Source organism: Leptodactylus fuscus, chromosome 2, assembly GCF_031893055.1.
Source record: "Leptodactylus fuscus isolate aLepFus1 chromosome 2, aLepFus1.hap2, whole genome shotgun sequence".
Classification (NCBI taxonomy): domain Eukaryota; kingdom Metazoa; phylum Chordata; class Amphibia; order Anura; family Leptodactylidae; genus Leptodactylus; species Leptodactylus fuscus.
The window spans coordinates 210,304,756-210,331,757 of NC_134266.1; the positions used below are offsets into that span (position 1 = coordinate 210,304,756).

Genomic DNA, 27,002 nt, shown 5'->3' on the forward strand with positions numbered 1-27,002 from the left:
GCTTTGGCGTGATTTGGGAGCAAGCACGGGGATTTATTGAGGTATATTTAGTATTCAGTAGTCCTTATTACTGCATTACCTAGTATGTTATACAGCTTTCCCATAATCCTGAAAGGGAAACCCTAGCAAGATATGGTATGATTATAAGAAGGAAGATTTATATACGAAATATACTATAATCTAAAAATACTAAATATAGTATTATTTATTACAGCACAGCACTGTTGGCAGGACTGTTTGTGTCTAGTTCATAATGTCAGTTATTTGGGGGCTCATACAGCGCAATGTACATGTGTAATGAAAATAACCTTTTATCACAAAAACGGCTGCACCACTGTATAAGCAATGCTACCTACTATGTCACCCCTGCTACTTCTTGCGTCACCCCCTCTACCCCATAGAGAGTATAAGGTCTTACGAGCAGGGCCCTCAGTCCCATTGTGTGAATTGACCATTACTCTGAAATGTATTATTTTGTCTGTACTTCAACCCTACAAATTGTACAGTGCTGTGGAATATGTTGGCGCTATATATATTAAAATGTATTATTATTTTGGCCACACTCCCTGTAAAGATAAAGTGTGAAGCCTAAACCCCACCCGCTCCTCCAAAATTTCCAGGCTCAGATGTACCAGGTGGAGAGGAAGGGGTTCACTATGGTCAGCTTTAGGGTAAGTTCACATGGAGATTTTTGGTCAGGATTTTGAGGCCGTATTCGCCTCAAAATCCTGACCAAAAAGACGTCTCCCATTGAAACAAATGAGAGCCGTTCAGGAGTTTGTTCCAGGAGCCGTTTCTTCCGGCTCCTGGAAAAAGCAGCAAGATACTCATACCTCAGGCCGTTTCGCCGCGCAATTTGGCCTGAAGACACTCCCTCCTCCCAACTAGGCCCATTCATTGGGCCTAATCTGGAGCGGAGCGCGTGACTGGATGCCGATGCAGTGCACCAGAATTCAATTGCGGCTACCTGTCTTTTGGACCGGAACCTAAGGCGGCCTCCACCTCAGGTTTCAGTCCAAAAAAAACCCTTGTGAACTTACCCTTAGTGAACAATAGGTATCAGGGGAGGGATCTGAATTGTTCAAAACACACACAGACACACATACACACACTGAAAGTAGGTTCTTGAATTTTTTGTGAACATAGATTTATTTTTTTTAATAAACCAATTAAAAATACAAAAAACAGCTTGAAAAGTATTTCAACAGTTTAACATCTTCTTAAATACAAATTCCATCTCTATCAATATAGTATAACATTTGGACTCTAAACATATATAGATCTTTTGAGTCTATAAAATTAATTTGCTTTGCTGGAATTTCTCTGAATGCTCAGAAATTATTTTTGTATTCATCTGATATTTAGCATTTGTTTCCAGAGTTATAAGTAAATGTACATTATTTACAAGTAAAAAAGCTCCTCTATACCATTACATTGCTTTCATGATACCTGCAATATTCTAATGTAATGTATAGCTGGATTAAACAAAGGCACAGTAGTTATTGCTAAAGACGGCTACAACAGACTAAATCATAGAAGAGGCTGGAAGGAAATGTCTTTAGAACAGTGCAAAACCTCAGCGATGTTACATCTGATTCTTGGGGTCTTTTATATTCTGGCTCTTGAGTAGTCATAGATCAGTGTGGAGATACAGAAACAGACGCTAGAAGGCAGAGCTGGATTGGCTTTTCTTATTTACAGATTAACAAAATAGAATTTACAGAAAGCGAAGCTCAAGGAACACACTGAGAGATTGTCGAAAACAGCGTTAAAAAAGATCTGCATCATAGACAGTTACACTGTGTCCTCACAGAACATAAAAGGCACATTCCTTCAACATAGGGGTCCTGGAATAAGCGATACGCCCAAGTGGAATTCTTTATGAAGAATATTGACTTTCCTTATTGAGATTCCAGAATGTGGAAACTAACAAAAGCCTAAAATCAAAACCAACTGAACAGAAAAAGAACAAGTTTTACTGCGAGGGTATCACATACCAGGAAGAGGATTTATGAAAATATAAATGTGCTTTGAAAAAATATATAGAATATTGAGGAAGAGCCCATCACATTTGGAATATCTTAAATATATTGAAGTTTTCTATTTAATCAATTGGAGTCAAATTCCCACGGGTCATTCTCTTTTTTAATTTCCATGTGGGTTGGAAATCCATTAGGACTTGCTACCACAAGAACACATGGAGGCTGGAATTTGTGCTCAGTTTGCTCAGCAGTCTCCACTGTGTCTTCCAGGGTATCTTGGTCATCGGTCACAGGAGCAAGTGTTTGTTTGGACTCTGGGGATTTGATGACTGATGTGATGACCGTGCCCGGAGTTTGGTTAACCAGGGGTGAAGTGCTTGTTGAGAAGGTCATTACTGGAGTGGTTGCACTGAAGGCTGGAGATGAAGGCACACTGACTGTTCCATTGCAAAGGCCCTGAACACTGCCATTGAGAACCTGCTGGACCTGGCTAGTGCTCAGGACAATGGACGGTGGGGGCGAGCCGGCTCTTTGAGGGTGTAGCACCATATTATCCTTGAGAACGGTCATCGGCTGTGCCGAAGGAATGGCTTGAAGTATAAATTTCTGTGACCCTGCTGGGGCGCTGGGGTCTGTGCTTGTTATGACTGTGGTGAGAGGCACGGTTTGGAGTGTTACAGTATGCAGCTGTTGATTTCCAGGTGACACCACGACTGGGACCTGGCCTGGGGACTGGATCGTTCTAGAAGAAAAATGTAAAAGTATTCATATAAAGCAGGAGAAACGGAAGAAGTAAGTATTGCAGTATTACTGTATTGCTTTCATCTGAATGGATACTGTATGGACCATAGCAGCCAAAGTCAGATTTTTCTACTTTCTAAGTAACAATCAAAAATGTATAGTTACCCATATCCCTGGGACGGTCACAAGATCTGATTATCTGTTGATGATCCGTTTCTCCATTTTCAGAAACGGATCGTCACTACTACTCCCCCCCCCCCACCCATTATACTTACCTTCTTCCTGCAAGATGGCTCCTCCTTCTTTACTGAATTTGAAGGTGCGCCCCCTTCTCCAAGTGCGGCTCTGTGCACTGCTGCCGATAATCCACCTCTGCTGTGCAGCACATAGATAGATGGATCATCGCTGCAGAGAACAGAGCCAACTCTGGAGAAGAGCACGCAACTGCAGAATCAGTAAAGAAGGAGCCGTTTCACAGAAAGAAGTGTGGAAGGTAAGTATATAATATGGGTCAGGGGTTGGGTTGAGTAGGTAGGGAAGGGCAGGATAGCTAGAGAGACAGGAAGGGGGTGTATGGGAGAGAGGGAGAGATGAAGGATGGGGGAGTGAGGAATAAGGGGGAGTAAGGTGAGAGCGGTTAGTGAGGAAGTTACATAGCAGGAGCCTGAACCATGTAAGGAAATGCAGGATCTAACAGGAGCTCACAGAGACACCCAGAAATCACTCAAAACATAGCTAAAGGTATATGGCTGCCTTTATTAACCCAAATGGATATTTAACAACAGCAGACTACACTAACCTATACAGAAGGTCACCGTATAAAAATGCATATTGAGCGGTGTTTTTTTCTTTCTTACAGTGGATTCCCTTTATTGTACAAACCCAGAGTATATACACCCTACATGAGGCTCAAAAGCAGTGAATACAGAAACTGTGTTCAAAACCATACATTGCCACAAAGGATGAGACTGGAAAGTTGGGTTCTACTGCCAGCATTATAAAAGAATGGAGTATACTTATGTATAGAGTTTTTTACAGAACAGTACAGTATAGCATGTTATATTTCGTTGCATTGGCAGGAGAGGATCTCGCCCTATATAAATCTCGGTGCACTCTTTTCTAGCAGAAAATACCTCAGCTGTATGTTATGCATTTGGTGTGAGCCAAGCCTTACCACTTACACTGCTCTGGCGCAAGCCAAAAGGACACTATTTTGGCTTATGGTGGGCACTTGGGGCCTAAACGATTTTTATTTGGCTATGTATATGTTATATTTGGAATATGGGTTGACTTGCATTTAAATTAAAGAGGTGTGAACAAGCCCTAAATTATAGAATTATGTAATTATTATGTTTATATTATTAATGTAATTATGCACAAGTTTAGTACTGCTGTAATGCTTGCCTAGTCTGACTCACATGCCCTATACCGAGCACAGGGCTGTGGAATTGGAGTTGGAGTTGGGATCAATTTTGGGTAAGGTCAGAAAAATAATAAAACTATTAATTATATTATACAATTACTGATATTGTGTAGCTAATAATTACATAGTTACCTTCATAGGTATTCAAATCACTTGTCTTTCTATAAATTGGAGGATGTTTACTGCTTCTGGCTGACCATGGCTATCAGCCATTTATAAAGTGGTTTGTGTTGGGGTAGGAGTTGTTGGAATAATGTCGGAGCTGGAGTTTGGCCTACTGATTCCACAGCCCGAGGTGAGCATATGAGCAGCAGCGAGTGAGACAGAAACTCAGGGCCAGGTGAGAATAGGTATACACTGTATGGCCCTATCAACTAGAGGAAGGAGGGTGGGTGCGGAGATCAGCACAGTGCGGTGGGAGATTGACCTCTTTGGAGCAATGGCAATGCCCTTGTTGTTCCAAAGAGCTTATTTGCAAATTGACAAAACTATGATATTTTAGCAAAGGAGGCACCGATTCACGAGGGGAAAACATCATTTGATTCAGCTGACTCTAAAGCATCTCTCTAGCTATCTGCAGTACTGGGTTGATATCTTTGATTCTAGTGACAGACTCCATATAAAACATAGTACGATTACATGGAGTGAAAATACAAACAAGAAACAACCATATCGTCCTGAAATTACACTCAAACCAATATACTCCAAAGACTCACCTGATAGTCTGTACAGGAGACATTGTATCATTTTGAATGGCGCATGTTAAGCCTTGTTCAGGAATAGTCTGTCCAGACATTAAATGGACAGTCCGATAAAGCTGAGTTGGATGAGGCGGCTGAGGAGTCACAGCCCTCAGCATATCTGATGGTAACAACTGCTGCGGGCTAGTCTCCTCTAGTTCTTTCACTTTCGAAGACTTGGGTGACTTTACAACAGTGGTTGAGCTACCTCTTGGTCCGACATTTGGAGCTACTTTAGATGCCCGTGTTTGATTTCGACTGGGAGTAGAAACTGGAGAATGTAAATTTCCTGAGTATTCTGCAGAGCTGGAGTCCTCCTCATCTATGTATACGAGATCCTTTGGCATTTCTTTGAACTGATAGACAAGACGTTGGCCTTCCACTTTTGCTAATATACCTCTTTGGTAATAGTACCTGCAAGAAGCAAATGCAAAACCCTGTTAACCCAGTACAAATGAATCTGGACACTTGGCTGATCCTGCTGAAAGGCATTTATTACACTCCAGGGCTTACAGCAATGAAATGCCAAAGATATTTCTCATTAAGTTTCAATAGACACTAATATTAAAGGGGGTATTCAAAAGTATAATATTGATGACCTAGTCTTAGGATAATCCAATCATCAATATCTGATCAGACCTGTGAGGCCTAGGGGTTAAATCCCCATGATCAAATAAGATGACTTATACTAAGGACAGGTTGTCAGTATGTAATTCTCCAAAAGAAAACTTTAAAGGGTTTGTCCAGGATTTGTCATTATTGCAGCAAGAGGCAGGGGAGGGCGAGAAGAAAAAGAAAAAAAAAAAAAAAAAAGCACACACCATACTCACCTGTCCCCAGTGCTCCAATGTCCCAGCCACTGTCCAGTCCATGCAGTGTCCCGGGCTTTTCTGGTGGAAGTTTGCACCACACATGACCGCTAAGGCTAATCGGCAGCCTAAGGAGGTGGCACGGGACCATCACAGGAGATATCCTAGCTCCTTTCCTTAAGCCTTTGAATTGCATCAGCAGACATGTGAGCCGGAGCCTTCTGCTGGAAAAGCCCTGTGGTACCGTGTGGGCCAGACAGTGGCCTGGGACACCGGAGATGAGTGAGTATGTTTTTTAAAAAAAAATTTATCTTTCACCTTCCCCAGCCCCCTGCTGCAATAATAATAATATCCTGGACAACCCCTTTAAGGATCAATCCTTATCCAAATATAAGAAATCAGCTACTTATCAACGCAAGGTCTTATGGCGATCTGTGTGGGTCACACATATTTACTACAAATGGTTGTGGGAGAATTATGGCTGCTGTTTTCCACCACCAGGGAGTCCATACATTAAAAATTGCAGGGAGGGTTCAAATGGGCATAGTCTGTTGAAGAGTTACCAAGAACCAATACAATACTTTGCTGTGCATCTTCTTACCTGAGTGCCCTGCCCATTGTCTCATAGTTCATGTCAGGCTTGTTTTTGTGCTTGCCCCAAAGCTTAGACACAGCTTTGGAATCCACCAGTTTGAAGATGCCCTTCTCTCTCTGGGTCCACTTAATGTACTTTGGACATGTAGCTTTGTCTTGAAGCAAAGCCAACAAGAATTCCCAAAGGTAAATGGTATTGCCTGGAAATATAAAATACAAATGTAAATGATAGAGTAGAATACCCATGTTCGGCTGACTTGCTTTCCATAGACACCAGCACTAGAGTAACTCGAATTACCTACAATTACTTTGTGAAGTAACAAAATCTTATTAAATTATTAGGAAATCTAAAGATCCCAATGGCATCTGATGCGTATAGTGTCAGACAATGGTCCAATGACATCTCTTGTTGGAAGAAACAGGGGCTCGGTTAATCTGGCCATACACACCAATTATAATGGGCTCAGCTGACCATTTAATATGCACAGGGGTCTCCTGACTCTGCCTTCTCAGAAGTGTCTGTCAGAAGCCTTCTTCACTATCCCTTTCTGGTAAACATGCGCTGTACAGCAAAGCCAAGACTGCCTGTATATAGGAGAACGGAGCTGGCTGCTGGCCAATCCAACTATCTGAAGTATATGGCCGGCAATAAGTTGCATTTCTCCTGTCTAACAATTTGCCTGTTCAGACATAAGCAGCGACTTATCTCATTCTTCTGACATTTCATACTCACTTTGACAAAATGAACATGTATAAATAAGGGTGACAGCTGAATGATCATTTGACAGCTAGATTACATGTATGGCAACTTAAATAAGCTCCAAGTATTACCTTTCCCATCTTTGCTTTTCTTCTTCACAGATATATTTGGAGTAGTGGTGGGGGACTCGGATCGAGTAGTTTTTGGTTTTCTCCCTAACAGAAAATATTATAGAAGGAATCATATAAACTGTGAATTGACTGCAAGAATAGATCAGATCACAGGTAGCGGGTTTTAACTCCTTCATACCTTTTTTCCTTTTAGGCTGCTCATCCGGAGGAGATTCCACTGGCCCTTGAAAAATGTTCGGATGGATCTCCATCACCTCTGGAATTCCATCTACGGTGAGGGACACGTGTGTAATGGGAGTGACGATCAGCTCATCTTCAGATGTTCCAAATATGTTAGCTAAAAAGATCAATAACATATAATATTAATATTCAGCATTCTAATAAATTCTATAGTTTCTATGAACAGGTTATGGCAGAGTGACATCACGCTGACTGTTATGTTGTATGATAAAATATTTCTGCTTTTGTCCGAGGACAGACTTAGAAGTGTCAAAGCTGCTGCAGATTTTCCACAGCAAAAATCCATAGCAATTTATGGTAGAATACATATGGATGGGTGACACGTTGAGTAATGTATACAAATTAAATCCATGGCAAATCTATACCAAAAATAGGAGCAAGTGGATTCCAGCTACAGCCTCCTAAACACATATGGTTCAAGTGGTAGTTATTAACTTTTCGGACAATTGCAGGCATTGGAGAATCTCCCCTCAAACCGGCTATACACAACATGCCAACATTTTCTCCACTAATATCTATTGGTGTCTGTTACACATCCAGTTGCAGAATATTTTCATGCAGTGCTATAAATTGGATATTACACATTTCTATATAAAGTTTATGCCCAGGCTAGTCCATTTTTCCCTTTAACCCCTTAGTGACCAGCCTGTTTTGGACCTTAATGACCAAGCCAAATTTTTGAAATTTGCCCTGTGTGACTTTATCAATGAATAATTCTGTAACAGTATATTGCATCCAAGCGATTCTGATATTGTTTTTTCGTGACATGTTGTACTTTACTGAGAAGGTAAAATTAGACTGATATAACTTGTGTAAATTTATTAAAAAACTCGCAAATGCTGAAAATTTTGAAAATTTTTCAATGTTTTCCATTTTTAGCTGCGATATCTCACATATACACAATAATACAGGGCAAAAAAGTTAGTAGTTATATATTTCCAAATGTTCCTTTTGTGTTTCAAGCATATTTGAAATAATTTTAGCATATTTGAGTAACTTAGACAATTTACAAGTTTATCAAGTTTATAAGCAAATTTTGGAAATTTTGAGTGTGTGATTTTTTCCTGTACCAAGCTATGTTTGCAGACAGGAATAGGTGGCATAATGACAGAAACTCCCATTAAATGACCCAATTTGGAAAACTAGACCCCTTCAGGTATTCTTTGAGGGGTATAGTGAGCATTTTGATCAAACAAATATTGTTTTGCAAGAATTATTACAAATGATGAAAAAAATTTCATTTTCATTTTCTTCAAATATGTGTCATATTAAAGCCAGTTTTTTTGCACACAACACATCAAAAAGAAGAAACACACCCCAAAATATATCACCCCACTTCTCCCGTGTTAAAAAATGTTCACTTTGTGGCCTTAGTCCTATATACGCACGTACAGTAGGGCCTAAGAGGTAGGGAGGGCCAAATGGATTTCAAAGCACAAATTTTGCTTGCAGATATTTTATGTCCATTGCACATTCAAACAAGATTTGAGTTACCAAAGCAATTGAAAACACCCATAAATGACACCATTTTATAAACTAGACCCCTTAGGGTATTCATTGAGGGGTATAGAGAGTACTTTGACCCTATAAGTTTTGAGAAAATTTGCGTCAAAGAAAAAAAATTTCATATTTTTTACACAAGTGTCATTTTATAGGCCGTTTTTTTTGCACATAACACAAGAAAATGAAGAAAAACACCCCAAAATAGATGACCCCATTTCTCCCGTGGTCAAAAATGTACACTTTGTGGCCTTAATCCCATGTACGGACGCACAGTAGGGCCCAAAAAGAAGGGAGCACCAACTGGATTTCAAGACACAATTTTTGCTTCTAAATGTTTCAGGCCCATTGCGCATTCAAACAAGATTTGAGTTACCAAAACAATTGAAAACCCCAATAAATGACACAATTTTATAAACTAGACCCCTTGAGGTATTCATTGAGGGGTATAGTGAGTATTTTGACCCCATAGGTTTTAAAAGAATTTGCGTCAAACAAAAAATTCTCATATTTTTTACACAAAAGAGTAATTTTAAAGGCAGTTTTTTTGCACATAACACATGAAAATGAAGAAAAACACCCCAAAATAGATGGCCCCATTTCTCCCGTGTTCAAAAATGTACACTTTGTGGCCTTAATTCTATGTACGGACGCACGGTAGGGCCCAAAAAGAAGGGATCACCAACTGGATTTCAAGACTCAAATTTTGCTTGCAGATATTTCAGGCCCATTGCACATTCAAACAAGATTTGAGATACCAAAACAATTGAAACCCCCCATAAATGACCCCATTTTATAAACTAGACCCCTTAAGGTATTCATTGAGGGGTATAGTGAACATTTTGACCCTATAGCCGTTTCACAGATTTTACTAACTTAGGGATGTGTAGGTTAAAAATTAGTAAAATGTCCCTTTATCCCCAAAGTTTTCATTTTCACAAGGGGTTAAAGGAGAGAAAGCCCCCCACAGTTTGTTACACAATTTCTCCTGAACACGGCAATACCCCATATGTGGCCATAATCTGCTGTATGGGGACATGGTGGGGCTCAGAATGGAATGAGCGCTATTTGGATTTTGGAGGGCAGATGTTGCTGGAATAGTTTTCAGGTGCCATGTCGCATTTGCTGAACCCCTAAAGTACCAATACAATGGAAACCCCTCAAATGTGACTCCATTTTAAAAACTACACCCATCAAGGAATGTATCAAGGGGTATTATCATTTTGAGCCTAAAAATGCTTCCCAAAAATTAATGTACAAAATGAAAATTGAAATTTTTAAAGAAATATGCCATTTCGGTGCCCAATACGTTGCACCCACTTTGTGTTGTCAGAGACCTGCACTCCTAAAACTATTAAGGGGCCATCCCGAGGGTCAAAAAATTATATATGTGGGTGTAAACTGCTGCTTGGGCACACAGCAGGGCTCAGAAGAGAAGGAGCAGTGCGCTTTTTAGCTATTGGGGTACAGTGTTAGAGGGACTTTCGGGGCGCCATGTTGCTTTTGCAGAGCCCTGAAGGTGCCAGTAAACTGGAATTCGCCAAGAAGTGACCCCATTTTGTAGGGGAAATTTTAGGGTCTCGGCAAATATGACATGGTGTCCAAAAACCAACAATCTAAATCTGCACTCCAAAAGCACATAGCGCTCCTTCACATCTGCGCCCTGCTGTGTACCCAAATGGCGGTGTATGCCCACATGTATGACACTGGTGTACCCCGGATAACAGACTTAATGCCATATGTAGGTAGAAAGGCTGTTTGGACACAGCCGGGCACAGAAGGAAAGGAGCGCTATATTGGTTTTTGGAGCACAGTTTGGTTTTAGGACACCATGCCACTTTTGCAAAGCCCCTGAAGTGGAATCTGCAGACATCTCACCCCATTTTGGACACTACCCCACTGATGGCATTTATCAAGCGGTGTAGTGAGCATTTTAACCCTTGAGGGTTGCATTTATTTGGTTTCCAGAAATGAAATTGCGGCTGATAATGAGAAGTTAAAAATGAAGTTTTCCAGAGATTCGCCATTTCAGTATCTGATATGTTGTGCCCAACTTATGTCAGCAGAGATACACACTCCAAAAACTGTTAAGTGGGTATCCCGGGCATAACAGCTTTCAGAGCGTTCATCTCTGATACGAGTCGGACACAACATATTACGCACTGAAATGACCGATTCTTGGAAAAATTGTCATTTTCACTTCTCACAATCAGCTTTGTATTCATTTATGGATAATATGTTATAGCAACACTTGGGGGTTAAAAATGCTCTCTGTACCCCTGGATAAATCCTTCAGGGGTGTAGTTTCCAAAATAAGGTCACATATCAGGGGATTCCACTTTACTGGCGCTTCAGCTCTGCAAAAGTGTCATGGCATCCAAAAACCAAACCATCTGCGCTCCAAAAACCCAATAACCCTTCTTTTCCCTTCTGTGTCCGGCTGTGCCCTAATATCAGTTTATACCCACATATGACATTACGTCCGTTATCCTGGGTACACCAGTGTCATACATGTGGCATAAACTGCAGTTTGGGCGCACAGCAGGGCGCAGAAGGGAAGGAGCGCTATGCGACTTTTAGAGTACAGATTCAGATGTTTGGTATCCGGACGCCATGTCATGTTTGTAGAGCCTATAACGTACCAGAAAACTGGATTCCCCAAAGGAGTCACCCCATTTTGAAAACTGCACCCCTGAAAGAATATATCAGGGGGTGTAGTGAGTATTAGTACCCCGGACGTGATTGCAGAGGGGATGGCGAAGAGGGAATATATAAGCGGTGTGGAGGACATTGCAAACACCAAATTCCCTACTATGTCCCATGATTGGGGGAGTCACTCTGCGGTCACTTAGGGGGTCACTTCCGGTGTCTTTTCCCTCGTAAGCTGTAAATCTGGGGTGTCCCCTGATATCCGCTTGCACAGCTTATATATTCCCTACCTGACGCAGCCAGTTGTATTCTAATGATTTGGCGATTTTGGGGTTGTTTGTCTTCACATTACTAGATGCTATATTTTCTTTATTTTTCTGGTGACATGGCCATATAAGGGCTTGTTGTTTGCGGGATGAGATGCATTTTGTAATGACACCATTTTTGGGTGCCTACAACTTATTGAATACATTTTATTAACCCTTTTTTGCAGGATTTTTTAAAGAAAAATCAATCCTGGCATTGCATTCTACCTTTTAAATTTTTCGCCATGCAGCGTACAATATAAGTAACATGTTCCCTTTATTCTGCGGGTCGGTACGGTTACGGCGATACCTCATTTATAGTATTTTTTTTATGCGATACTAATTCTGTAGAATAAAAACACATTTAGGGACATAAAAACACATTTAGGGACATAAATCAATGTTTTTTGCATCGCCATCTTCTGAGAAGCGTAACATTTTTATTTTTCGGTTGACAGTGTTGGTTGTGGGCTTATTTTTTGCGCGACAATGTGCGCTTTTTATTGGTACTGTTGTGAGGTGTATATGACTTTTTGATCACTTTTTATAGCATATTTTGTAAGGTGAGATGGCGAAAAATCACTACTTCCGGCGGGTTTTTTCCGGGTTTTTTTTTCGACGTTCACCGTATACATTAAATATTGTTGGAGTTTTATTGTTCAGATTGTTACGGACGCGACGATACCAAATATGTATTGTTTTTATTAAGTTTTAGGGTTTTTTTAATATAATTCATTTTTTATAGAAAAAAGGAAATTTTGGGGCTTTATAAGTTTATTCATTTTTATCAGACACTATTTATTTTTCACTTTTTATTTTTTACTTTTACACTTTTTACTTTAGGACACTTGGATTAGTGATGCTTTGATAAAAGCATCACTAATTCTCTATTAGACGCTGCAGGACACAGCTCTCAGTGTCTTGCAGCGTCTGGAGGAAGTCAGACGCAGGGGCTGCCTGCGTCTGACTTCCTCTTAAAGCGGCAGGATCAACCAGGTATTGGGGGTCTTTTGGAGCTTGGGGTCACTGGCCAGACCCCAGGCTCCATGTTAGAGACATCGGCACCCCTCGATCTCGCCGCGGGGGGTGCCGATTCGGCCGGCACCGTCACGGAACCGCTTCAGTTCCGTGATCATGTTTGATCACGGAACTGAAGGGGTTAAAAACCCCCGATCGGAGCCCCCTCCGATGGGGGGTAATGGAGCAGGGTCTTAGCTGTCAGATACAGCTAAGATCCGCTCCAATTACATCGGCACTGACAGGGAATCCTTCCCTGACTGCCCGACGTAATTTTACTATAGGGCAGTCAGGAAGGACCTGTCAGTGCCGACGTAATTTTACTATGGGCCGGTCGTTAAGGGGTTAAGACACGTTATTAAATAAAAATAAAAAATAATTGTAGAACATCTCTAGAGATAATGAAGTATATTCGATAGAATACCACCCCTGCATAGTTTTTGGTGTAAAAAAAAAAAAAAAAAGCGCCAGGGAAGGTGGGAGGGGAATCAAATGTTTACCGCGTGTTATTCAACCGAGTACACCAATAACTATGCAAAGGGAGGTATTTGATCGAATACTACTCGCTCATCTCTACACATATTCCAAAAGGCTAGAACCTGAAGGTGCCTCCTGGGGTTTTTCCAGCCTAGCAAATAGACATTTTGACCCAGGTGACATCCCATACTCACCTAATCTTTTCTCATCCAGCAATCCATCTGGAGAGTCCATATTAAGAAGTGCTTCAGCTGCTTCAATAGTTTCCATGGTTTCATCGCCATTCTGACAGGAAGCTTCAACTAAAAGAAATAGACTTAGGTTACAAATATTTCTATTCTGTTTTGTTAAATACACACTGTGCTTTGAGGGTTCATGTAACATCATGTCATGGTATGGAGACTGTAACTATAAACTATTCATGAAAACTTACAAATGTCTCCATATCAAATCACATTCCCGATTGGTAACAATTCTGCAATTTAAACACTGACCAGCAGGTGGCAGTATTGTTCTATCAATGCTTTGGAATGATTTTTGGCATGTAATATACAATGTTGTATGGTGTTAGCCAGTGAAAACTGGATTGTGTTAGTAACATTGTAAAGAGCGGACAGATGCATAAGAGCTGTTGCTTATAGTGGATAAGATTTTCTTCACTTTCAAAAGTGTCTTGGGAAGATGCCAGCTATATAATGACTGATGTTTTATAAGCCAGGGCTTACATGATGATCCATTATCACTAGTTTTTCAACAGGCATTAATGGGTCCCAATGACTTTATCTCCTAGTCACAATCTGCAGTACATGTACTCAAGGAAGGAATAGGCCAGAAAATTACAGTGCTATACAAAGCGTTCTATCCACACCCATCTTTTTCACTCTTGCTATCCAAGCCATGTAATTCCACTAGTGAATATGCTAAGGTCTTAAGAATCTTAGGCCCCGTTCACATCTGCGTTCGGGCCATTCCGTTTGCCTATCCGCATGAAATATGCGAAGAGAGAAGTCCTGCAAACAGCACTTTTCTCTCCGCATTTTTCATACGGAAACGACACAGACCCCTTAGGAAACGGCTTTTTTATGCGGATAGGTTTCCGTTTGGGGGGTCCTCAAGCGGTTTCCCCGAACACAGATATAAATCGGGCATAATACCTATCTGAACCCTTGAAAATACCTTGATCATGCAATGTCCCCCTGCTGGATACCCCCCATCAATCAGCTTGAGAAATCTGGCAATTAAGCGTTCAATCTCTCTAGAGTGCCACCCAGTGGGAAATTAAAATATTACACAGTGCCCACTCAACTCAATAGGTAATGCAGGACAGGTGAGGTCGTCCAAAGCAATGCCACCTCTTTGTAGTCACTTTCTACTCCAGTCAGTGATAAGGATCCCAAAGACATGAAAATATTTTCTAAACTGCACAATGTTTCTAATAGATAGAAGTCTTCTAAACATAGCCCCTTGTGAGCCCATCCAGAAGCCAGTTGTCTGAAACCAATGCCATGATGTAAGAGTGACATTATGTTACCCAGGTAGCAAAATGAATAGTTTTTACCCATGAGAATTCCTCTTACAGGAAGATGCTACAAGCAGAGAAGCAGGAAGGCAACGCAGGCTGCAGATGCTATGAAACATTATATTTTTGTGCAATGAGGATTGATTTTACTAAAATCCATCCCAGATGTGAACAAGATGCCTTCCACTACAATACAAGTCATCCAGATAGTTGGATACAGTACGTAAACCTGTAGTTATATAGTAGGAATATGGTCCTCTATATTATTCATCACAACAAGGGTGAACCTTTTTAATGAAGGGTTACATAACTTATGTGTCACACAAACCAATAATTGGGCCACCATGATGTTCAGGGTTGCCCTATAGTTAGCTTGTGTCCATAACTCTTTTCCACAAACCAAGGTATAATTTATTAAAAGTAGCGCAATGTTTCACAAGAGTCTAAATACGGGACTAGAATATGGATATAGAGAGACTAGTTATAAATGGTCCTTCAGGACTTTAAAGGAGTTTTCAGGGCTAAAAATCCTATTTTACAGATAGGTCACAAGTATGAGATTAGTGGGAGTCTGACATCAGACACCCCAATTGATCAGCTACTGTCAGCAGTTGACACACAGAGAATGGGTCAGGAAGCAGACAGCTCTGTTCTCTGTGTGGTCAAGGAACTGAATCACTGCATCTCAGCTCCTATTCAAGTGAATAAGTGCTGACTGGCAGTACCAAGAATGGAGCTGTCTGCTTCCTGCTCCTTTCTCTGTGTATCAGCTACTGAGAACTGGTAAATGGGGGGGTGTCAGGTATCAGACCCTCACCAATATGACACTGATTATTGATAATTAGGACAGCTCATCAATTAAAAACCCCTTTAACAGCAGTCGTTGCTGCTCAGCATCAACATTTAATTGTTGTGGTCCTACTTCCAAGGCCTATGCAGATCAGCTCAATGAAGGGCCGCTCCGATTAAGCAACTTTGTTAGATACTTAGATCACCTTTGTGAAACACTAAGCTGATGCTAAGCTTGCAGGAGGGCTGAGGTTCGTTTAACATGATGTGCCAGATGTCAAAACCCCATTGGTCATACACATATGACCTATCCTATGTCAGTCTTGCAAGAAATTTCAGAAATTGTATAAAAAGTTTTATATTTTTGTTATTGCAAAAAAAAAAAAAAAAATTCATACCTGTAAGAGTGAGATCGTCATCTTCTATGATCTGCTCCTCTGCTACATCCAGCGAGTTCTCAGTGATCATGTCATTGGGATCATCCACACATGTTAACCCAGAGTAACTGTTCAGTAAATCTGCATTTGGAATGTGTTCCACGATGACAGCCGGGAAGATTGAAGGGTCGTCAAGCTGCAGGAAGGGAAGAATCTGTTTATTACTTTCATGTTTATACCATAAGTAATATTCACATTACATTCACAGCTACCAGCAGTGGTACCCCAGGAAGCTGCAACCCTACCACATTACAAAAGTAGTATGAGAAGCTGCATGCAGTTGATAGAGATATGGTATTCTGAATTTTGTGAAAAAACATACAGTGTTTACATTCTCATTCTCAATGTAATAAAAAAAAGTAATGTGTATATTTGCCCTGATAGGCCTTTTTTTTCCTTCAGAGGCAGTCCTAAGGGTAGCTATTGCTACAGCTTTTCCCCCAACTCATGCTACACTCTCAATGTGATATGTGATGCAGCTTCAGACTGTCTACTGTGTCTGCTTGTGATAGGCTTCTTCCAATTAGCTCTTACAAGCAGGAGACAGAAGAGCACTATGAGGCTGCATCTCAAATACTACACTGGAGATTCTGCACACAGCAAACACAGATATCACAGCCACTTAGTGTGTGTGTGAGGGGGGACATTTATAGGTCTGCAGCTAATCATTGCATTGCATTGGATTCTACTACATCACTCCTGGCTACTTTGTGAAGACAGAACATATATATTTTGTATACACACACACATACACTGTATATTTGGGAAGATATACTGAGAAAGAAACAAGGACAGTACAGTCTTGTGGAGAGCAGAAGGATATGAAAGCTGCCAATAGATGCAGACATAATCCTGTAGTTACAGGAAGTCAACTGTCATCCTGTGTACACAGAATAGCAAGCTATGGCCTGGTGGTCAGAGTGCTTCTTTAATGTGGCATATGTATGGTCATTTCAGAAACACTGGACCCCTATGTGAGTTGATACGACAATATACTTCACAGTTTGTCTGTTCTTCTCATTGCCCAGTGAATACAGTTTAAAATGTTTACACTGACATACACAGCCATACAAAACCTGTTCCCGCCATACACCTGTGACCTAATGTCCCGCTACCTGCCCACACATAACCTCCGATATTCTGAAGATTTATGTCCTGCTCTTATCCACTTTTCACACAACCTCCCCCAAGACCTCTCCTCTGCATCCCCCATACTCTGGAACTCATTATCTCGACACACAAAACTGTCCCCCCACAATCACAAGATTCAAGGAGACCCTAAAGGTCTTCAGGAAAACCTACTACCTCTAAAAGTGCTACTGCCACAACACCACCATCCACACAGCTTCTACCCAAACCTACTGCCTCTATACCCCTAACCTCATACATTCTGAAGGCCTTGACCACTGTGTCAGTTGGTCACACCTGTGTTTGGGTTTCCTCAAGCAGAACCCCTGAACGGAAACCTAATCTGCTTAAAAAGGCGGTTACCCTCGGAAACCTGGACCCTATAGACTATAATGGGGTTTGCTGCGTTTCTGCCCAAAATGAGCGGAAAATGTGGAGAGAAAAGTCCTGCTTGTGGAATGTGGAATGGAATCCCTGAGCGGAGACAGCACGCGGGTGTGAACATACCGTTATATTGGATAAAAACCCTCAAATGTACAGCACCATGGAATATAATGTACGGCGCCATGGAATATAACGTACGGCACCATGGAATATAACGTACAGCACCATGGAATATAACGTACGGCACCATGGAATATAATGTACGGCACCATGGAATATCATGTACGGCCCCATGGAATATAATGTACGGCACCATGGAATATCATGTACAGCCCCATGGAATATAATGTACGGCACCATGGAATATAATATACAGCCCCATGGAATATAATGTGCAGCACCATGGAATATAACGTACGGCACCATGGAATATAACGTACGGCACCATGGAATATAACGTACGGCACCATGGAATATAACGTACGGCACCATGGAATATAATATACAGCCCCATGGAATATAATGTGCGGCACCATGGAATATAACGTACGGCACCATGGAATATAACGTACGGCACCATGGAATATAACGTACGGCACCATGGAATATAACGTACGGCACCATGGAATATCATGTACAGCCCCATGGAATATAATGTACGGCACCATGGAATATAACGTACGGCACCATGGAATATAACGTATGGCACCATGGAATATAATATACAGCCCCATGGAATTAATTGTGCGCTATAAATAAATATCTAACACAAGTCATATAAACTTCATACCCACTTCACTACAATATAAGCCGATCACGCATACCCCATTACGCATATCACCATAACCATTCATTTACTATGCCATTTCTATATTTACAGTATCACCCTCTGTGCAATGATCAAACTCTAACAACATACACCCAGAAAATGCACGGTTGCTCAGAGAGTCGAAAATGCATTTTTGTTATAGGTTTGCTCACGTGAGTGGAACCATTGTCAATGCAAACTTCTGCCAGTCCGAGTTGTAGCTAGGTGTACTTTCACCTGGGCAAAGATTCAATGTTGCCCCTGCCCCAATGTACACATACACAGCTTCATTACATCCCCCCACAGACACAGACAAAATACATGTTAACGTGCCTAATGTAAAAATCATAGTAACATTATGGTAGACACAAACATAATAACACATACGCGCGCGCTTGGACTGGCCCACGGATTAATCCCTCCAATGGGCCCCTGAGCCAGGTGGGCCAAGTTTACTTTGGCATGGCACAGTACACTCACAGTATTTCATATGGATACTCAGAATACCACATCTCAGCCATGTTGTGTGTCAGTATAATATAATGGGCAAATGATTTAAAAATGACCCAGCTTATCTTTATACACTGGGCGGCTGAGATAACCTGGAGGTGCAGATCATTCATTATCCTTCCTCCTTGGGCCCCATCTTCCCCATCACACTGCAGGGGGCCCCGTATCATCTTGCAGAGTCTTGCTGCCATCTGAGACCTGCATCTGTGTGGGCACATATGCCCAGCTCACTGAGCTAAAAGGATCCTAGTTGAAGACAAGAGCCAGTCAGCAGACTACTGACAGGACCCCAAGACAGAAAAAAATCTGAGGAAAGGACTAGGCAGTATCCTACTATTGAAAAATACATTTGTGTTGGTGACATTTTGTGAACAAGTGTCAGATGGTATTTCCTTGTAGCTGTACTGGTGGACTCTTGGCACGATATACTGTAGAAAGTTGAAGTAACGTCTTAGGACCCATAGACTGCTATATGTTATACACTACAATAACTGGAAAAACTTAAAGCACATAGAATATTTTTCACATATGTAACTTTAGCTGACTCTTAAACACGAACATTTGTTTTTCCATAAATATCCGCAGCCCATGTTACACACAAGTTGTGTTGTGGTTTACATGCTGCTACTGACAAACACGGTATTACAATCTGCAGCGTGTACGGAAAGATGACGCCACATCAAAAGCGCGCACATAAACATCCAAGCCATTAATCGCAGTAACCACGTCCCAACGATTTCTCAATACTGACGGAACACATGGATACAAACAAAACTAGTCACATGAAAATATACAAAAACTACAAGACGGACCTGTTAACAATTACACCCAGCAGATGGCACTTCACCCCCATTTGCCAAAATCAGCTCTTTTTAGCATAAACCAGGCCGTTCTTTTTTCTGTAGAGAATAATAGACTACACTAATCTACAGAGAAGAATATGGTAAAAATAGGTTTTGGGGTTTTTTCTTATAATGAGAACCTATTGGTGACACAGTCAGTCCACTATAACCCTCAACAGTAAGGAATAAATAAATACTACCGCGTATACCGCAAACCTGACAAATACACTTCACTGATTTAGGGGTTTTTCAGTATTGTATTGAAAGAACGCTTAGATGATCAATCAGGATCTATTCCTGAATGGTTATTATTATTACTCATCGCTATTATTCCAGCGCTGCGGAATATGTTGGCGCTATATAAATAAAATGTATTATTATTATATATTATTCCAGGCAAGATAGCAGAGTCTGGCTCTAGTAAAACAATGGACACTATGATGGAAACTGCCTACCCAATAATAGTCAATGGGGTCTGTCATGTGATTGTGGGGTCCATCTTGTGACTGATCCAGCACGGCCATCTTTTTTTACGCTAACATATTTTGAAATGAATAGGGTTTGATGTGAACAGCGTCCTATTTCAGTATTATTATTATTATGCTGGAGGCCACCACAGGTACAACACATACACACATAGGCTGGAGAACAGACTGGAGTTCTGCCATATGTTTGTAACAATAGTAACACAGAGGACAGAAAGTTGAAAACAGATGACTGGCTTGGCAGAAGCACAAAACTATGTTCTGGAGAAAAGAAAGCGATGCTGACCTCATAATGCTGAGTATGTGGAATGTTAACAAGGGCCAAATAGACAAGGGGCCAGAAACATCCAAGACGCAAGAGCTTTCTGTGCTGTCAGACCCCAACAAAGGGACTACAATGTTCAGAGCGTCAAACATGTGCTTTAGTGATGATGATGATGATGATGATGATTATAGAGGGGCTCCATGTCAAGTCCTTATACACATGGTCATATTAAAACTCCTTGTCCAAGGGGCTTTACTGTACTTCTATGACTCAGGTTTTAGGGGGTATAGAGTTTTCATGTGGCATACTCCACTATATGCTGTAATACAGAAATATCCCCCTATACAAGTATAAAAAAACAAAACTTGAAAGTCTTCAGTAGTTGATACCTTTTTTTAATGGCTAACTCGAAATGATGACAGATTATAAAAAAAAAAGGTATCAACTCCTAAAGACTTTCAAGTTTTTTGTTTTTTATATTTCCTACCCACTGGCTAACACGGTACAAAAACAACATGTTCCCTATACAAGTATTGCAGTAACGCACTATTTGGTGACATATGACGTCTCTTTGGACCACTGAGCTTCCAGAAACTCCATCTGCTGACATTCAGCATCCAGCACATGGGCAGTCAATCCTGCGCTGACAAACAAGAAAAACCTCCTGTGAGGCCTAGGTCACACCTAGGACAAAATTGTATGTTTTGGATTGCCAAATTTTTTTGGTTCTGCAGAATTGTCTCCTTCCCACAATTTTCCCAAACATAATGAAACTTTCTCAAAAGATTGTCTCTTTGAGAAACCCACCTCCCATGTTTTTTGTGACATATTTTCAATTTAAATTTGTATCTTCTTCCTTGACAAAACCTCACCCTAGAAGACCAGAACTACAACTTGGAGCGTATCTGCAAGCTTATCCACTATATACTGCTTTGTGCAATGCAGAAGTCCATTCACCTTATTCTATAGTATGTTGTCCACGTCCAGACACATACTATTCAGCTTGCATTTGCCCAAAATCCAGCATGTTAGCCACTTCAGCGCTACATAACCAACTTTGGAAATGTAGTATCTATTGACTATTGAGGCAAATGCAAGGGGGGGCTCAAGTCCACCAGAAAAGAAGCTGATCTCACAGAGTACTTCTTCATTCTGGCTCATAAAGAGGGGTCCCCTCTATGATGTCCATGTGCCTTAATAGGTTGACTCGAATGGGACAGAGCTTGCACGAACTTCCCCACACAATGTACGGAGTTGTACTAGTTAGGGGGCTCTGTTGCTGATGTATGACAAGTGTAAGGAAATACTGAGCAAATGAACACAGGCTAATACTTTACATTAGCAGAATATGCTTTTAATAAAAGGGGTGTATACTATTGATAACCTAGATGGCTGGAAGTCAAACGCACACATATTCATTATAGAATAAAATATAAACTTATCACCCTCATCCACAAGGCTCTCCATAATGCTGCACCTCCCTACATTTCCTCACTCATCTCTGTCTACCGCCCAACCCGTGCTCTCCATTCACTCAATGACCTAACACTTACATCCTCTATTATCAGAACCTCCCAAGCTCGTATATAAGACTTCTCCCGAGCTGCACCACTTCTCTGGAATGCTCTACCCCGGACAATCAGATTAACTCCCAATTTCTACAGTTTCAAACGTAAACTAAAGACACATCTTTTCAGACAGGCCTATCACAATTCCTAATGTAAACCCTTCCGACCGTCATTAGAATCCCCAAAATTTAACCCTCCTCTGTTCCAGCTCCCACATTACCCCACATGATATGATGCCATCTCAGGCTAACTCTATATGTCCAAGCACCACCCATATGTTAAAGGTCATGACTGGTGACGGCTCATAAAGTTTTATGTTTGTGTAATTACAGTCACCTCTATTACAGAATTGTCTGACCACTGTATAAGCAATGCTGCCCCTGCTACCTCTTGTGTCACCCCCTCTACCTCATAGATTGTAAGCTCTTGCGAGCAGGGCCCTCAGTCCCAGTGTGTGAAATGACTTTTCTTGTAATGTATCTTTCAGTCTGTATTTGAACCCTACAAATTGTACAGCGCTGCGGAATATGTTGGCGCTATATAAATAATTTTTATTATTATTATTATCATTATTATTTGCTATTCATAACCTATTCTAAAGATAGAACTTACAGGATTATCAATTGTAAGTTCTTGGACAACCCTTGTCTTCAGAGAACATCTCGCCTACGTTTGGCATATAGGCCAAGAAAATCTCCCAATGTGTATGCTGAATATATAGCCTTTACATATACTGCTGTATGCTATACAGTTGCACATGTTGTCTACAGACTCAGTTTCAGAAGAACTTGCTCTATACATTTTACATTTTGAAGCAAAATCCCCTGCAGAGATAACCTGGCAATCCTCTGTACAGACCAGTAAGACCAGTGAGTCATTGCCCTGATGGATGACGTGAGCGAATCACCTGAGTGCGGTAGGACAACAAAGACTCAGAATAATGGCGGGGCTATGAACAGGGTCTTGGGTGTGTCTATAGGTACAGATTACACAGTGCCCTTGGTCACAGGGCGGATCACTCACAGATTTATCTGTTTATTGTAAAAACATCTTTAGAAGGAGTCTCTGAGGTTCATCTGATCTGTGAGCAGACATCTGAATTGGCTATATACTCCAATTATATACATACATCAGGGTGCCAAGATAAAAGTACTAAAAAAAGAGACATAGATGTGTACATATATCACAATGCAAGTGTTCAGTCCCCAATATGTCATTCATATCTCTACTGACTGGTATAAAGACCCAACACAGTGGTCAGGGACTGAATCTTACAATTTTCCATCCAAAATTTGCTAAATTTAACTACACACTAGATGTGTGTGTGTGTGTTATATACACACACACATATATTATACATATATATATATATATATATATATATATATATATATATATATATATATATATACACACATACACACACACACATATATATATATATATATATATATATATATATATATATATATATATATATATATACAGATATACACACACACATATAGATACATGTGTGTATACATACACACATATCACATTATATATAATATAACTTTATATTGCCACATAAAGGCTGCAACTATACACTATTACATTTCAGGTCTATTCAGGACTGGTTTGTATAGCAGCCCGGAGCGCTATGATAGAAGACAAAGCTGCTAGGACACGGACTTGGTGAGCAGTCGAGGACAACCAATGACAATGTGGTATTTGTTCATAACAGACTACAATGATGGCACGGCAAGTCAGAGGACATGCACACATCACATGGCATCCCATGCTGGCCAAATAAGTCACACAAATACTCTCCTTAAAGCAAAGAGAACAAAAAACATAAAAGGCATTAAAAATATTCAAAGGAAAGGTCCTTAATATTAGATCTCTGGGGATCTGACACCCTATCTGATCAGCTGTTCTCAGAAGCTTATGTATAGAGAATGGAGCAGGAAACGGACATACTCTGTAGACTAGCGAGCATAGAGTAGCTCATGATCACCATCCCTATCTGCAAATCAAAGATTGCCATGTCATGTTCTGACTACTTCACTAAATTAAAAGGGGCTTTTCCAGGATATACAGTTTTCACAAGGAGGCTGGGGAAAGTGAAAAAAACCACACTAACTGCTGCTCCTGGGGACTGGTTCCAGCAGAATTACTCACCGCACGTGCCCTCAGCAGCATAAGCACATGGAACGTTACAGGTGATGTATGTAGGTGACGTCCCGGTCCCTTTCCTTAGGCTGCTGAGATTACCGATTGGCCTCAGCTGTTAAGTGAGATGAGGAATACTGAAGAAGCAATGGGCTTGACCGGAAAACATCAGAGCACTGGGCACAGGTAAGTATGGGTTTTTTTGTTTTTTTCTTCACCTTGCCTGGCCTCCTAGTGAAAAACTGTATATCCTGGACAACCCCTTTGAGTAAATGGAGTCACATTGCAACCTAGGGAGTACTACAATTGCTCAATCTTTTTGTAACTAAAAGTTAGAGTTTCAGCAACCTCAGGGTCACAATTCAACTTCATTCACTTACATTAGTGAAGGAGTCACAGGGCAACATACAACCCCCATCATGCGACCAAAGGTTGCCTTGTAGCCTCAGCCTACCTTTCAGCTGCATTGCTGGGTCTTTTAAGTGACTCATTGATGCAGCAAAGCAATAGTCCACTCCACAAAGGTAATAGACTCTAATGGTACCTTCTTCCTACACATGAGTCCCCCTTTGACAACAATAACAAAGGATTAAGTCCCGCCCTTCCTATTTCCGGTCGAAGATCTCTTTCCGGTTTTGAGAGTTTGCCATGTCTAGCAGGGGTATAGGCATACTGTTTCGTGGTTACGACGAGCCTGCTGCAGAACCTCATTTGCTAAATGCTATACAGTATATATATTCATTTGCCGAATGCTATATATATGTATAGCATTCGGCAAATGAACACTGATTCTGCAGCAGGCACGTCCTTGCTACGGGCAGGCAAGAGTTTTTCTCATTGGAATGAATAGTCCGATGTTAGACTCCGCCTCCTCAGACGAGCCTCTGGCAGAACCAGCGTTGATTGGCCAAATCACTGGCAACTGGCCAATCAACGCTGGTCTATTCATTTCAATGAGAAAAAGTCAACTGGTAACAGCATACTTACCTGCTCGTAGAAAGGACGAGCCTGCTACACAATCAGCCTTCATTTGCCGAATGCTATACACTGTATAGCATTCAGAAAATGAGGTTCTGCAGCAGGCTCGTCGTAACCCGAGGACCATACCCTGAAGTACATACCCAGCCCTGGTTAATTCACTAAGGAACAGGAAGTCTTCTTGCCGCCCTTCCATTGCGCATGTGCCAACCGGAAGTTCGCAGGGGGACTCATGTACAGGTTAATAGTCTTCCCCTCTACATAGTTAATAGTGTCCTAATTGTCTCAGCCTCACATAGATACTAGTAACCCCCAGAGAGAATAGTTCTCTCCCTCCTCTAGGTAATAGACCACATTCCCTCCACCCCACACTAGTGAACCGCTGGGGGCCTGGAGGACAATAGAAGAAATGCACTGCCAGGTGCTGCCTCAAAGCGGTGTAGAAAATGAAGATAAATATACAATTCACTAGTACAATGGCATGGAGAGAGGAAATTAGGGGCCTAGATGCAAGTGTGACCACGGTTATCCCTATAACTATGACACTGGTGGCCAGACCAGGTTACTGCAGTTCAGGTCCTATTCGCTAAAAATGAATGCCAAGATGCAGTGACTGTGTTCAACCACTTCACAGAGAACAGTGCTGTCTTCTTCCTGTTCCATTCTCTGTGTATCAGCTGCTGAGAACAGCTGATCCTTGTGCATGCCAGGTATCAGACTTTCACCAATCTCATATTGATTACCTATTTTTAGCCTGGAAAACCCCTGTAACTCTTACACTCCCCTTCTAATCCTCTGCCAGTTCAGTGTCACAAGTCTTTGGCCCTCTGTTTACATGACGTGGACATAGGACATACAGTACTGGGATGTGACGGCTCCAGCCACTGTCTACAGAAATGATTTCAAGAAGTACAACATGACTGCTACAATGGTCAAGTGCCCGTACAACACTCACAGCTCCAACCAATAAAATCAAAGACTAGCAGACAATCACTGACTAGTGGTGCTAAAATATTTGGGGTTAGAAAAATATTATCCTTTGTGCAATAATATACACCTTTTCTGGTAAATATACAACTGAGTAACACCATTAATGTCTAAAAATATTCAGCAGGATTATGGATCTATATGCTTATGTAATATTTGCCCCATATCATGCACTGGGCCCAGGCTGCATTCCCGGTCTGGGATTTTATATGCATGCACAATTCCCCACTATATGTTCCACTAGAGGCTCCCTGAGCTGCAATACAGGGGGTGTATACACAGAGCTCTGCTAGGTGCACAAGCCCTTAACTCCAAACAACTATGGCTATTATTTTACTACACAATGTGCCCTGATCTGACATGAACTCCATTTCTGCTAAGGTAAAGTATCATCCACAAAAAGACCTTTCCCACAATACTTTAAAACCAGAATGATACCTGGTGCTGCCAGAAGAGCATTGTTATAGTGAGCCTATCGCCTATATGAAATCTGGACTTTTCTGGTCAAGTGGTTATCCATTATAGTTATGGCCATGGCTGCCTTTGTCAAGTCCTAAGTAGTATAGCATGTGAAGTGGTAGAGACAAGACAGGGTCAAGATAGTCTGCATCTTCCTCTACTCAGAAAGCTTAACAGTTACACAAAAATGGCCATCAGTAATGACCGACCACTAGGAGACGCTCTTCCGTGCAATGGAGATGCAAACCTTTCCATAATAAATCAGATTATACTAGGGAAAATCTCACAGCTAAGAATACTGCCTAATTTCTCCCAAAGTCCATGGAAAGGGAAAAAAAAAATTACTACCGGATGGAGACACCGCCAGAGGTACCTGGTAGC

The 27,002-nt window shown here is 41.2% G+C and overlaps 1 protein-coding gene across 2 annotated transcripts in view; it reads right to left on the reverse strand.

Moving 5' to 3' along the window:
• Positions 1–1,209: 1,209 nt before the first annotated feature.
• The window catches only part of ELF1 (E74 like ETS transcription factor 1), an 88,352-nt gene continuing 62,559 nt past the window's right edge, over positions 1,210–27,002 (reverse strand). For both annotated transcript variants that reach the window (XM_075265461.1, XM_075265462.1), the window contains 7 exons: positions 16,015–16,189; positions 13,503–13,610; positions 7,299–7,457; positions 7,121–7,204; positions 6,297–6,489; positions 4,863–5,300; positions 1,210–2,724 (listed from right to left, as the gene is read on the reverse strand). In XM_075265461.1, the coding sequence (XP_075121562.1) occupies positions 2,109–2,724; positions 4,863–5,300; positions 6,297–6,489; positions 7,121–7,204; positions 7,299–7,457; positions 13,503–13,610; positions 16,015–16,189 (1,773 nt within the window). In that variant the 3' untranslated portion in view covers positions 1,210–2,108. The remainder of the gene's footprint in view (positions 2,725–4,862; positions 5,301–6,296; positions 6,490–7,120; positions 7,205–7,298; positions 7,458–13,502; positions 13,611–16,014; positions 16,190–27,002) is intronic.